The sequence below is a fragment of the Gekko japonicus genome, unplaced genomic scaffold (genome assembly GCF_001447785.1).
Source record: "Gekko japonicus isolate JY-2015 unplaced genomic scaffold, Gekko_japonicus_V1.1 scaffold30, whole genome shotgun sequence".
Classification (NCBI taxonomy): domain Eukaryota; kingdom Metazoa; phylum Chordata; class Lepidosauria; order Squamata; family Gekkonidae; genus Gekko; species Gekko japonicus.
In genome coordinates, this window is record NW_015168045.1 from 149,033 (window position 1) to 163,297 (window position 14,265).

At 38.5% G+C, this 14,265-nt stretch overlaps 1 protein-coding gene across 6 annotated transcripts in view; it reads left to right on the plus strand.

Moving 5' to 3' along the window:
* Positions 1–14,265, plus strand: part of FUBP1 (far upstream element (FUSE) binding protein 1) — a 48,684-nt gene that overhangs the window by 12,741 nt on the left and 21,678 nt on the right. For all 6 annotated transcript variants that reach the window (XR_001482607.1, XM_015414262.1, XM_015414263.1 and 3 more), the window contains 11 exons: positions 3,234–3,273; positions 8,261–8,310; positions 8,398–8,469; positions 8,741–8,798; positions 11,339–11,501; positions 11,590–11,688; positions 11,773–11,874; positions 12,262–12,364; positions 12,453–12,553; positions 13,103–13,244; positions 13,582–13,742. Coding sequence is in view for 5 of the 6 variants with exons in the window: in XM_015414262.1 (XP_015269748.1) it covers positions 3,234–3,273; positions 8,261–8,310; positions 8,398–8,469; positions 8,741–8,798; positions 11,339–11,501; positions 11,590–11,688; positions 11,773–11,874; positions 12,262–12,364; positions 12,453–12,553; positions 13,103–13,244; positions 13,582–13,742 (1,091 nt within the window). In the remaining variant the exon portion in view is untranslated. The remainder of the gene's footprint in view (positions 1–3,233; positions 3,274–8,260; positions 8,311–8,397; positions 8,470–8,740; positions 8,799–11,338; positions 11,502–11,589; positions 11,689–11,772; positions 11,875–12,261; positions 12,365–12,452; positions 12,554–13,102; positions 13,245–13,581; positions 13,743–14,265) is intronic.

Sequence of the window (14,265 nt, forward strand, 5' to 3'; positions counted from 1 at the left end):
CCTACTAATTCTTTCCTTAATAATGGTTTCCACCAATTTACCCGGTATCGACGTCAGACTGACTGGCCTGTAATTTCCCGGATCTCCTCTGGAACCCTTTTTAAAGATGGGAGTGACATTTGCTACCTTCCAGTCCTCAGGAATGGAGGCAGATTTTAAGGAAAGATTACATATTTTAGTTAGGAGATCCACAAGTTCACATTTGAGTTCTTTCAGAACTCTCGGATGTATGCCATCTGGGCCTGGTGATTGATCACTTTTTGAGCTGTCTATCAGTTTTAGGACCTCCTCTCTCGTCACCTCAGTCTGACTCAGGTCTTTCAACACCCCTCCCGAACTCAGCGGTTCTGGAGTGGGCAAGCACTTCTCATCTTCCACAGTGAAGACGGAGGCAAAAAATGCATTTAGCTTCTCAGCCATTTCCCTATCCTTCAGTACTCCTTTTACCCCTTGGTCGTCCAAGGGCCCCACTGCCTCCCTGGCTGGTTTCCTGCTTCTAATGTATTTGAAGAAAGTTTTATTGTTGGTCTTTACATTTTTTGCTATATGCTCCTCATATTCCCTTTTTGCCTGCCTGACTACAGACTTGCATTTTATTTGCCATAGCCTGTGTTCCGTTTTATCAGCCTCACTGTGACTAGCTTTCCACTGCTTAAAGGAATCCTTTTTACCTTTTACAGCTTCCATTACTTTGTTTGTTAACCATGCAGGCTTTTTCCTATACCTGTTTGTGCCTTTCCTAACCTGCGGAATATATATATTTTTGAGCTTCTAGGATCGTAGTTTTAAATAGTTTTCCAAGTTTCCCCAATGGTTTTGACCCTTTCTACTTTTCCCTTCAGTTTCCTCCCCACATGTCCCCTCATATCATTAAAATTACCTCTTTTAAAGTTAAAAGTGGTTGTGTGAGTCTTTTTGGCCAATTCCGTATTTGTACAAATGTTGAACTCAACAACATTATGATCACTGTTCCCAAGTGGTGCAAGATAGAATGACATCAGTAATTTCCCAAGCGGTGCAAGATAGAATGGCATCAGTAATTTCCTGTTCCTTAGTAGGGGTGTCTAGGAAAGCGCTATCTTCTTCCAAAAGTTTTGGAATTATATGTGGTCTTTTGAAAAATTGTACTAGCTTAGGACCATCAGTCATTACAGAAGAATATAACCAGTATGTTGCTAAAGTAGATGGGCGACAGGGATAAATGGCAGCCATCCTAGTGCTGTCCTCTGTAGATATAGTTATATGCACAAAACCACACCTAGAGCAGTAGAGACCTAATGCCATAGGTAAAAATATTACTTCCCACAACATAGAATGTGGGTGACTGATTGCAGGCTAGTTTTGTAATTTTAGCTACTTGTTGACTTCCTCCATTAAGGATGAAGATTGCATACTCTGTAGCTCTCATGTTTAATGAAGTAGTTTGCTAACCATATTCAGTCCTTCGAACCTCTTTTTAAAAATTGGCTTTGTTTTAAATAAAAGTATATTTTCACTCTTTATGTTCCCCAGTATTCACTGTAAAAAGCAGGTTGTGGGTAACTGCCATTATATGTGACTTAATACCTGTGGGTTTGGGTTACTTACCCAAAAAGAACAGCGAACTAAGTATTTTAGAAAGATAGCATATTAGATAATTCAATATGCTATTTCAGAAAATGAGAATTGGTGCAACCTTGTTCAAAACTTGTACAAATTACAGCGTTGTTCTAAATAATTACATCCTTCTAAGGCCTTTGATTTCAGTGGTGTAATGCTGTTTAGGATTGTATTACCAGTCTGATTAATGCCCAAATTAATTGATAGAACTTCTGGTATTTCATATTGGCAATAAGTAGATAATGCAATTTAATCCTATCCCTGGCCTTTTTTTTTACTCTCAGGAGGCAGAGTGTGGTCTGCATAGACTTGAATTCTGCTTCTGCATAGTAAGCTTCTGCTTTGATTGTACTGTTTCCTACAGACTTAAAGAAGGTCTCTCCTACTTAAAGAGTTAGAAACGTCTGGACAAAAACTCATTAAAGTGCCCTAGTATTCTTTTTCCTGTTCACTGTGCATGAGGTTGGTGCCAAAGATGCCCTGTTGCATGCAGAAGATTATAAAATGCTCCTGTGACACAAGAAAAGTTAAACTGAAATTGTGTGTTTTTACTCTAAAAGCTAAACTGGAATGAAAAACATTTTTGGGTAATTGGTTCAGGAACACAATCTGGAAGCTTAGCAAGCACCAGTTCAACTTCCAAAATCTATATCAGCACTTCAGTATTATGAAATATGCAGTATGCAAAATGGATCTTGGATAAGAGTCGAGAAGCTTGTATAGTTTGTGCAGTTGTTCAAAATCTGGAAAGTCTGGAGTGAAATTTCAGATATAAGGGTACTTTAATAATGATTGGGTTTTTCAATAATAATATCTACTATCTAAATTGTATTGATTTAAGGTAACCAAGACTTAATTACAACTGCATGGGCTGTGTATAATGATATACCTTTAGAGTCTGATGTTGCAAAGTTAGGCTAAATACAAAATTTACATCTATTCTTAAAGCTGCGAACTATTTATGTTATAGTCTGCCTTTCTCCCTGAGACTCACGGTGCATAATGTAAGTCAGTGCAATCAGTAGGTTGGGGAGACGTCTCATAATCTGAAACAAGGCATAAATATTAACCATGGCATGTTAATGTGAGTAATGTTATTATTTCAATTTATTATTCTTCACATCTATTATTCTTTACATTTTTTTCTAGGAACAAGAGTTTTTCTGCACTATGATAAATTCTAAATATCTTTCAATAGTTTGTTTCAATTATTTCATTTGTGGGGTTGTTTGTTTATTTGTTTTGGTTATTTACCTCTCCAGTAGGCAGCTTATACTGTCCCTGCCTAGATCTATAAAGTGCTACCGCACATATATTGTGTTGGTATTTCTGGAACTCAAAGCAACTGGACTTCCTTTTCCTGCTGTTTGATATTGACTGACTTGACTTAACTTTTTTCCAATAGATAAAATATTATGGATTTGATCATCTAGTGCTGGGACTTGGTGTGAGAAACTTGCACAGTTGTCATATTTTAATTGATGAGGCAGATTATTAATACCATAAATGCAGATCATTGAAAGTAAAAATAATCTGTACTTTGTGTGCTTTTGGCATGCTGTATGTTGCACCACAACTTGATTGTAAAGCATTTGGTAAAATTAATAGCTAAAATATTTAATATTTCATTTTAGCTTTTGGAAATCAGTTACCACCCATGCATCAGCAACAAAGGTAAGATCCTGCTTTTTAACTGATTTTTCTAGAAACTCTAACGTGTGTTAGGTTCTTTCTGAAACTTCTAAAACAATGTACTGAATTCCATGTAATAAGAACATTACCAAAAGGAACAAATGTTGAAATGAGTCTAATTATTATGGAAACCTCAATCTGTTAGGAAGAGAGTAGTTACTAAGAATGACTCATGTAGCTACAACACAATAATAGGAATAATTAGAGGTTGGATATACATGTGTACTGCCAGACAGTGTTCCCTCTAAGCTAAGTTAGTGTGAACTAGCTCAGTTTTTTAGCCTCCGACTCACATATTTTTGTCTTAGCTCAGGAACGATGGCTCTAGAGCAAACTAATTTATGCAGTAGCCAAATTGCTCGCTTACAGCTTTAATGCCAGTAGCTCACAAAGTAGAATTTTTGCTCACAAGACCCCACAGCTTAGAGGGAGCATTGTTAGTGTTCCGTATAAGCAGTATTGGACCAGAGAAGTGCACTTGGATGATTTGGGATCGGTTTGAAGCCTCTAACACAGAGGTGCCCAGCCTAATTCTGACTGTGGGTACTCCTGAAATTTTAAGAAATGGTAGTGGGCACCAGTGTTTTCTCTAAGCTCCACAGTGTTGTGAGCAAAAATTCTACTAGAAAGCTAGTAGCATTGAAGTTGTGAGCAAGTTTACATTTGATTATTGTGTAAATTATTTTAGAAGATTATTTCCATAACCTTGTAAAAATCTAAGAATGAATTTTTAAACTATATTTAAACTATATTTTAAGAATAATTTAAACAGTAGAAGAGAAAACAGAATCAAGTCAAATTTCATTACACAAAATGTTGTCCTCAGCAGGTACCAGACCTCCAGAGAACAGGTCTACCTGCCCCTTTCCACTATATTGGTAGACCTGGCCTTGGCTCTGACCCTTAGAAAACATACCAGCACTTGCGGGAGGGGAACTCTTGCAGTCTACTTTGGGGGGTTTTTTAAAAGTGAAATATGACAACCAGCATTACAGGTGAAGCATAATAGAGGTGGAACAATCACTGTCAGAACCCTGCCTAACTTAAACAGGAAGTTGCTTAAATGTTATCAACCTGCCCAAGCTACTTATTTATTCAAATATTTATATCCCACTTTTCCCTGTGACTCAAGGCAACTTACAAATCATACTGAAAAACATAATAGGAGTGTGCAAAAAAGTCATCTTTTTTCTGGCTCAATTATAGCCTATGGGGGACCATTGTAGTCAATGGGCCTCATAGGCTATAACGGAGAATCGATCCAGGGGTATCTGGGGGGGGGGGCTGTTTTTGTTTTGTTTTTTTGAGGATAAGGTAAAGGTTTCCCTTGCTCAAAAGCCAGTCGAATCTGACTCTAGGGGGTGGTGCTCATCTCCGTTTCCAAGCTGAAGAGCCAGCGTTGTCCAAGGACATTTCCGTAGTCATGCGGCCGGCATGAGTAAACACCAAGGTGCACGGAACTCTGTTACCTTCCCACCGAAGCAGTTGTTGTTGTTCAGTCGCACAGTCGAGTCCGACTCTTCGCGACCCCATGGACAAGATCTCGCCAGGCCCTCCTGTTTTCTGCCGTCCTCTGAAGCAGTACCTATTCCTTTACTTGCAATTTCTTGCTTTTGAACTGCTAGATTGGCAGGAGCTGGGGCCAGAAATGGGAGCTCGCTCTGTCATGCAGCGCTAGGGTCTCGAACTGCCAAACTACAGACCTTCTGGTCTGCAGCTCAGCATCTTAACCTCTGAGGCACTGTGGCTCCTTTTGAGGTAGAGGCACCAAATTTGCTGTGTAACTCCTGGTGCCTCTTCACAAAAAAAGCCCCCAAGTTTTAAAAAAAATTGGACCAGGGTTCCAATTCTATGGGCCCCAGAAGGAGGTGCCCCCATCCTCCATTGTTTGTGAGCTGAAGCAGAAATCCTGTGAGCTGGCTTCTGAAATGCTGTGCGCCAGCGCCCCTTAGCACAATTTAGAGGGAACTGTTGTGGGCACTGCCACAAAATCACTTCCATGGGGGCTGAGGTTAGTCAGAGAATGTTGGGAGCAATGTTCCCTCTGTGCTGTGGAATCTTGTGAGCAAAAATTCTACTTTGTGAGCGACTGGCATTAAAGTGGTGAGCGAGCGATTTGGCTGCTGCATAAATTAGTTTGCTCTGGAGCCCTCCTCCCTGAGCTAAGACAAAAATGTGTGAGCCGGAGGCTAAAAAACTGTGAGCTAGCTCACACTAACTCAGCTTAGAGGGAACACTGGTTGGGAGATGTCAAGACAAACATCCTTTTATGATGGGAGGTAGTTGCTTCCAAATGGTGATGCCTTCTGCACTCTTCTGAAGTACTTCCTGCCCCAGTGAAGTGGAGAAAGTTAGAACTGGCTTGACGTTTTATGGATGAAATGCTGTGGGGGAGAAACAAGTGGGCACCAGGAAACACATTGGTAGATGTCACAACATGGGTGCCATGTTGGGAATCACTGCTGATGATTTTTAGGAATAAGTAATCTAGTAACAATATAAAGGTAAGTGCTGGGGAGAATGTTAGTGCTAGTTTGCAGAGTCAAAGAGGAAGACTTAATTGTTAGGTTATCCTCCCCACCAAAACAGAATGAAACTGTTCATAAGCAAATACTAGCCAACTCGGCATGATGCCAACAAAGTGTTGTTGTCAGTTAGACTGCAATCAAATCCTCTTCTGTTAGTACCACAGCATATGGTGCATGCCAAAAAAAATTACAGGTTGACTCTAACCAGCATTTCCTCTGCTGAAAGAGAGGCACCCTTTTTGACTCTCCAGAAGTCTCTGGGTAGGGGTGTGCAAGGTAAAAAAAAATCATTTTTTTCCAGATTTGGGTGTATTGGACCCCCAAAACCCAGCATTTCCCAATATTTACAACCACAACCACAAACTGAGTGAGGGGGAGGGGGTTGCAAGGACAGCAGAGCTAGTGCAGTAGTACCCAGCAGCACAACCCAGTGCCAGTGTGGCAGCAGTGCAAACAGAACAGAACTAACCAATGTCACACCAGAGAATCACAGTAGGATTTTTTAAAAAAATCTAGGCTATTATTATTATACCACTATTTTTATTTTAAGTCAAGACGATTACACTACTGTTTTGAAGACACACACAACCTTGCCTCTTTTAATATCCTAGCCCTAGTTCCTCCCTAGTTAGGATCTAAAGCTCTATGTTAAAATTTATTTAAAAGTGTTTAAAAGTTAAACAATTCCTACAACAGACCCTTTATTGCTAAAAGCCTGTTTAGCAGCACCTAAGTATTGTACACAGTAGCCCTAAATTGAAACCAGAAGCACACACACAGAACAGTGAAACACTCCCCTCTCCAGAAAACCAACCTTCTAGATATTAAAGGGAAGAAATATGGGGGGACAGGGGGAGTTGGCCTCACCTCCCCCCCCCACAACCTACCACCCACCAAGCCCAAAGAACAACTAACAGTAAAATAAGGAAACTTAAACAAAAAAGATCAGTCAGACCACACTGTCTTCAGTCTTCTCCGGGCAGGCATGCAAGATCTGATCCAAAGTTCACAACAGAGTCTCTCAGACAGCAGGAGTCAGGCTCAGAGCAGCAGCTGAAGCCAAAACCACTGCTTTGGCTTCAGGAATAAGCCACTCTCCAAACCTTTCTCTGCAATGGAGTCTAGCTCAGCCAGACTCTTGCTTTTATGCTCTTTGCCCATGCACAGAAGAATTTCAAAAAAGAACAAACTTCTGTGATTGGCTAAAGAGCAGTGTTTTCCCCTAACCTTTGGGTCCAGTTGTTCTGCTCCTTCAGACCAGCATGGCTACCCACCTGAATCTATACCCCTATCCTGAAATCCTATTTGCCAAATTGCCACTGCTCCTTCCCTCCCCCTTCCCTGGGAAATGGGTGGGGAAAGCAAGGTAGTTAGCTGGACTTAACATCTGAAAGCCAGCAACAACTTTGCAAAGTTGCAATGCAAACTTGGAATGTAATGCACTTTGCAAATGCATTGTAGTAATTGGCTCTAAGGCCTAGTTGCCTCTTCCCCCTCCCTCCTATTGCCCTGGAAACCAGAGCAAAAGACGGAAAGAGCCCTAAAGTAGAGAAGTGAAAGATAACTTTGTAGCTCTTTAAAGTTTAAACCTCTCCAGCAGCAGCTATTCGATATTGCTGAATAAAGCTGAATAATTTTGGCTTTTTTCTGTATTCTATATATCGGTGGCTGAATCAGATTCTCTAATCTCTATTTAGTTTAGGAAATACCCGTAAAATATCTTTCAGGTATTTATTTGGCTCAGTTTATACCGAATGTACAAGGGTAATTAGGTATGATTGAAGGGGAAAGCTGGCTGGATCCTACCCAAAGAGTGATCAGAATATATTTCTTGGTGATAGCTGTTAAAACTTGCAGTCAGTTCTTAGAAGTTTGCTGCACTGAGTTCTGTACCACTTATGTTAATGGAATTTAGTTGCTTTTCACAAAGCTAATTACTACAGTGCTTATATTAAGGGGCAAGAAATATGGCCATATATCCTATTAGAATGAACGAAAATAGAAACGTGTCTTGTTTCCTATGGGCTTATGAATTATACTGTAAGCTTTTACTACATTTTCCTGTGTTCTTCCATAGCTTCACAAAATGTATGTTTATCTGGTCTTATTTGTGTCTGCTCTTTAAATCTTAAACTAGCCACATGTAAATCTGAATATCTGTGAAATATATAAATAAAATAGAAGTAATTATCAAATTCATATGTATGTTGAATTGCCTTTCATATTTAAGCTGTTAATACTTCTGTAATTTTGGTTTTAAAAAAATAATTGCCTTTACAGATGTCTATAGTAGATATATTTTGGTCATCTGAAGCTTTGTTTAAAAGAGTAAGAATCTGGCTTTGTTTAAATTTCATCTGAAGTACAAAACACAATGTGACTAGTGAGAACGAGAAAACTGGATTCCAAGCTAGGTGCAAATGTGTTTATGTTTTGTTCAGGTCTGTAATGACAGAAGAATATAAAGTTCCTGACGGCATGGTTGGATTCAGTAAGTAGTTTCAATATATAACAACATAATAATACTGTAACAGAGATTATGAGTGTGATAACTCTGGTTTGTTTTCCTTTTCTCCAGTAATTGGCAGAGGAGGAGAACAGATCTCCCGTATACAACAAGAATCTGGATGCAAAATACAGATTGCACCTGGTAATAGTTTCACATGCTGTTAGAGATGAATATGGAATGCAGTCAATAAATGTTGTGGAAAAATCATAGCACTACAATAGTTACCAGTTAATAAGAAGTACTAATGAAAATTTAAAAGAGCATTTGGGGAAAACTTAAGTAATGAATTACAGATTTGACAGATTTTGGACAATCGCTATCTGTTTCAGAAATGTGATTAAATATGTAACCAGTAATTACTTATTTCTGGCTTCTGTGCTAATATTCTTTCTATACTGTTTCTGTTTTATAGATAGTGGTGGTCTTCCTGAAAGATCTTGCATGTTAACTGGGACTCCAGAATCAGTGCAGTAAGTGTGGTTGCTTACATTTTTAAAATAGGTTAACATGTTTTGCATATGATTCTCATCTCTTCATGATTTGTTTCAATGCTGTATCAGGCAGAGATTAACTTGTTTTGGCCTGAAATAGAGGGGTTTGTTGGAATTTCTTTCTTTAGAAACTAGGAATTTGTTTACATGCCAAGAGAGCTTTGCAGGTATATACATGGTCTGTGTTATCTGATCTCCATAGTTTTGCAGGACTGCTCACTGTCAATTTCCATCCTAGGGGATGGCCTGTCATTTTAATATGTATTTTGTGTGCATGTGCACAGTGAAATATTTCTAGTTCATGATCTTGCTAAGTGAGAGTAATGGGCAGTATGCGCAACTGCTGCTATAGCTAGTTGTTGGAGGTCAGGCGTACTTGTTCAGGATAGTATGTAGGCAGAGAACTAATCCTGCTTCACCACAGCAATAGAAAACAAATGCATATATCAGTTTAAAATGATGGGTCAGCCTACCATTCAGAAACTACTCATCTCCACAAATATGCAGGGCTTGGATGAAAGGCTTGGCTGTATCTCCCAGAACTTGCCCTATTCTTTGAGCTGTGGAAGAAGTCCATCAGACTAAAGCTGGCTTCCTCTGGCCCTCCTTGCACCCACATTTTGTTTTCCAGATAACTGAACAAAACTTCTCATGGGTCTTTAAAGGGAAAAAAAACAAAAGCCTGTCTTTGAAAAGTATTATATGAGGGACACCTTATTTTTCCTTGGTTTTGTATAACCGTGGTTCCCTACCTTTTCTGCAGCTAGCAACAATGGGCTAACTTTATTAAAATTATTATTAGCCTATACTGCAGGGCAGAAAAGGGTGCATCTTCCTGGCCTACTTGTACAGAATGACCTACCCTTTTCTTTGACTTGCTATGAAGTCTAAAAGAGAAGGAAAGGGACTGGTGTGAGGGTGATGAATATGAACTGCTGCCTTGAAGCTGCCTGGCATATCTGGTCCTTGCTGCATGCAGACTATAAAACATCAGTCTCCTTCTCCTAAGTAGGTTGACTCATACTTCCTTAGAGGGAAAGAGTGAGAAAGGGGAGGATAATGATGATGCAAGTCTTGTAGAGGAGGGGAAGAGCTGAAGGGGGGCAGACTGACCAGCTGAAGTGCTGGGCTATCCCTTTGCAGCACGTACTTCCATTGTGCCCTCCAGCAGTAGTCCAATCAGTCTTTTCCCATAACCACTAATCATTCATGTCTCATGCCCGAGGTGATGACTGTCCCCCCAGCTCCTCCATTGAACACTGGGGCAATGAATGAGCTTGCAGGAGCAACCTGAGCTCTGCTGCTCCTTCCCTGCCCCCAGTCCAGCTGATCTTGCTCTGCTGGCTGCATTAACACAAGGAAGCAGAAGCTCCCCCCCACACACACACTCCATCCTGGTGCAAACTTGCAATTGTGACCTGGGACTTGTCAAGGGCTACATTAAAATATGAAACCCCAAAGGCTGAAAAATGAGTCAGGCTCCTAAATATTTGGTCTGGCAACTAGAAAAGTCAATTTGGTGCCTATACTTCATATTTACATCTTATAGACTTAAACTCTGCTCTTCTCAACAATGTCGTTTAAGTTTTGTATAACTTTAACACTTTGCAGTGTTTGTGTTTTTAATTGAATTTTATAATTTAAATTGTATTTTTAATTGTTTAAATGGTTTGGGGGTTTTGTGTTCGTTGACTTGTGGACTTCGATTGGATGGATAAGCAACATAAAATGTTATAAATAAATATATAATATTTTACAGATTTAATTTTTAACACTTCTCTCTGTTATTTGGTTGTTGATGCTTCTGTAATTGTCATGAATGGAATTCCCATATGTTACTCCAAACAGTTTGAGAAATGTGTTTGTAATGCCTAAGAACACAGCAAACTGTACATTCTGGTTTGCTGGCTGATCGACCATGGTTAAGTTTCATAAGCCATAGTGTCATACAGTCATTAAGAGTGAAGAGGCTTCCTTCAAAACTGTACAGTAGGCATTGTTTGAGAAATACAAGAAAATAGATTTAATGTTCTGTTCTGTGTAAATTTATGGAATATTCAACATGCATGGATATGGGTTAGTCTTGCAGATCTTGCATTTTGTTCTCAGGTAAGCAGGCAGTTGAACCTGGTTACCAATATTTTAACAATTTATCATATACTGGGCAAGAACAAAATTATCTTGTTCTCATACTCAAAAGGCTGTATGATAGTACGTTACTTAAAATGGCAGCTGGCATGTGAACAAGTCAATGTGTTCTCTTTACTAATTTCCTCTCCACTCCCCCTTGCTACAAACAATAAAATACCAGGTTCTAGTTACTCTAAATAATGCAAACAGATCTACAAGTTTACACAGTACAAAGCAGCTTATGCATTCAAGGAAAAAGCCCACACTTAAAGTACCATTTTAAAATATTTTTCCTAGTTATAGAAATTCTTGAACTTTTATCTGGTTCCATTGTTTTGTGTTCAGATTCTGTTACAATGCATACAGTAATATTTTTTATATTTTTTAAGGTCTGCAAAGCGGTTACTTGATCAGATAGTTGAAAAAGGAAGACCCACACCAGGATTCCATCATGGTGATGGTCCAGGAAATGCTGTCCAGGAAATTATGATTCCAGCTAGTAAAGCAGGATTAGTTATTGGGAAAGGTGGAGAGACAATAAAACAGCTTCAGGTAAGTTGTATAGTTTTGGGGGTGTGGAGAGTAAAAGCATGAAAATTTAAAGTTTGCATGAACTGCATAGATTCATTTTGTTTAATAGGAACGAGCAGGAGTTAAGATGGTTATGATTCAGGATGGTCCACAGAACACTGGAGCAGACAAACCTCTTAGGATCACAGGAGATCCTTACAAAGTTCAAGTAAGAGAGCATTTATACATGTGTAAAACTGTATATATACTAACTTCAGGATTAGTGCATCTGAATTGTATTTTCTTTTTTTAGCAAGCGAAGGAAATGGTTTTAGACCTAATTCGTGATCAAGGTGGTTTTAGAGAAGTACGCAATGAATACGGATCAAGAATAGGAGGAAATGAAGGATTAGATGTGAGTATGATAAGAATGCTTTCAGATTCAATACATATCTCCATACAAAGTAAAGGACAATAACCAACCTAAATGTCTTGAGGAGTGTCGTAATTTTACCAAGATGTGAATCTTTTGAGGAAGCAATTTTAATGTCTTGCTGTTAGGTAAAATTTCTTATAGTAAAAATTGTATTAGCAAATGACATTGTGTCTCTGGAAGAACTATTACGTGCCTTGCGATTCTCTTTGACCTTCCATGCTTAAAGCTTTCCATCCTCTTGCAAGTGTGGGTCAAATAAGTTTTAAAAGTATCTAGATAATGCCCTGAGATTTATAAAATTGCATGTTGAATTTGTAGATTAGCATTATAGTAGCTTAAATTTGTTAATGCACTTTGTTTCTCAAGGTCCCAATACCACGATTTGCTGTTGGCATTGTAATTGGAAGAAATGGAGAAATGATTAAAAAGATACAGAATGATGCTGGTGTGCGAATTCAGTTTAAACCAGGTACGTTGCTTATATGTACCAGAATAAAAATGTCAGCGTTCTCAATAATTTTAGAGCAGAACCTTTAAATATCTTGTCCTTCTTTCAGACGATGGAACAACTCCAGACAGAATAGCACAAATCACTGGACCTCCAGACAGATGTCAACATGCAGCAGAAATTATTACAGATCTTCTTCGAAGTGTTCAGGTAGGTTGTTAGTTGTACTGCTTAGTGTTTTTGGTGTACCAGTATAATTTTATGTTAAAACTTGTTTGCTTGGCCTTTTCCAACAGTAATGCTGGCATGATACGTCTCCCAGTTTTTAAAATAAAATAGGCAACTTTGAGAGTATTTTCAGTTTTGGCATTTTCTATAGTTATGTGGATAAATAATAAATAACCATAAATAATATTGGCATTAAAGTCAGATTTTAGAATCTAAAGGACATTAAATATTCTTTCATTTTGGGAGTGTTCTTTGTTTTGTTTTGCCGCAGTGGCATAATGTAGCTGAACCATCCTCTATATCATTCCAAGCACATTCTTCTGAATCTAGCTTATTTCTGGTATCTGAGGCAGACCTCGGGAACAAATATTTCAGGGCAACACACCACAACAAAGTAAGGTGGTAGAGAGTTTAGGTCTCCTCCCATCCATAGCTGCTGGTCAAAAAATTAGAACTTGGTCTAATAAAGAACACAGCTATAAATTGATATGACCAATAATTTTTCATTAGTGCCTTTTTTCCTCAATCTAGGCTGGCAATCCTGGTGGTCCAGGGCCTGGTGGTCGTGGAAGAGGTAGAGGACAAGGAAACTGGAATATGGGGCCTCCTGGTGGACTTCAAGAATTTAATTTTATTGTACCCACTGGAAAAACTGGATTAATCATTGGGAAAGGTGATACACTTAGTTTGTTTGATCCTTGTATGATCTTATTACTGTGTGTTGCATAGAAATACTTTTTTGTATGCCAAGTAGTAACAAAACAGATTTTCTAAATAGGACAACTGTCCATGATACTAAGTGCTGAGTGGAAATACCTGATGATAACAGTTTCAGGCCATTTCAAGCTATGACAACTCATAGGATTATGGATTATGAACTTCCTTAAATGTTTTAAACTTACCATTTCTTTGGGCAGTTTTATAGAAGCCAGTGTTCAAATGGTGTGTTTTTTTCCCTTCCATGAGCTTTTTTTGTAATCAGATTTTTTAAACAATTACAATTATTTCAGGTGGTGAAACTATCAAGAGTATCAGCCAACAATCTGGTGCTAGAATAGAACTTCAGAGAAACCCTCCACCAAATGCAGATCCCAACATGAAATTGTTCACTATCCGAGGGACACCACAGCAGATTGATTATGCTCGGCAGCTTATAGAAGAAAAGATTGGCGTGAGTATTCTTGAACATAATCTTTTAAAAATATTTAATCTTTATGGTAGGGCCAAAGTATCTATGGTGAGTAAAGATGGAGCTGGATTTTGTGATGCCATTGGTGCAGAATACTTGGCTTGTTAATATTACTTACTGCGAAGTAGACACGGATTCTTTGAAAGAAAAAGATTTAACCCATCTTTCATTCATGCCTTTTGGCAATTTGACTAGCAAGTGTGACTGTTTTCCTGAACGATTCACTGCATAACCTGGGCAAACAAGCAAACTGTTGATTTATAAGAGTAGTCTTGACTGTTAGCAGTGACTCTATTGAAGGCTTGTCAAGAGGCTACCTTACACAGAACAATGACTGCAGTGTGAAAAAATCAGGGTGGATTTGATTTACATCACATTTTTAAATCATGATTTAAATCATAATTTAAATCCCTAAGTAAGACTCAATTTAAATCATGGTTTTCTACATAACGGATCATTCTTTTTTTAAAAAAAAAATTATTTATATTTTACCAAGTTTTTACAT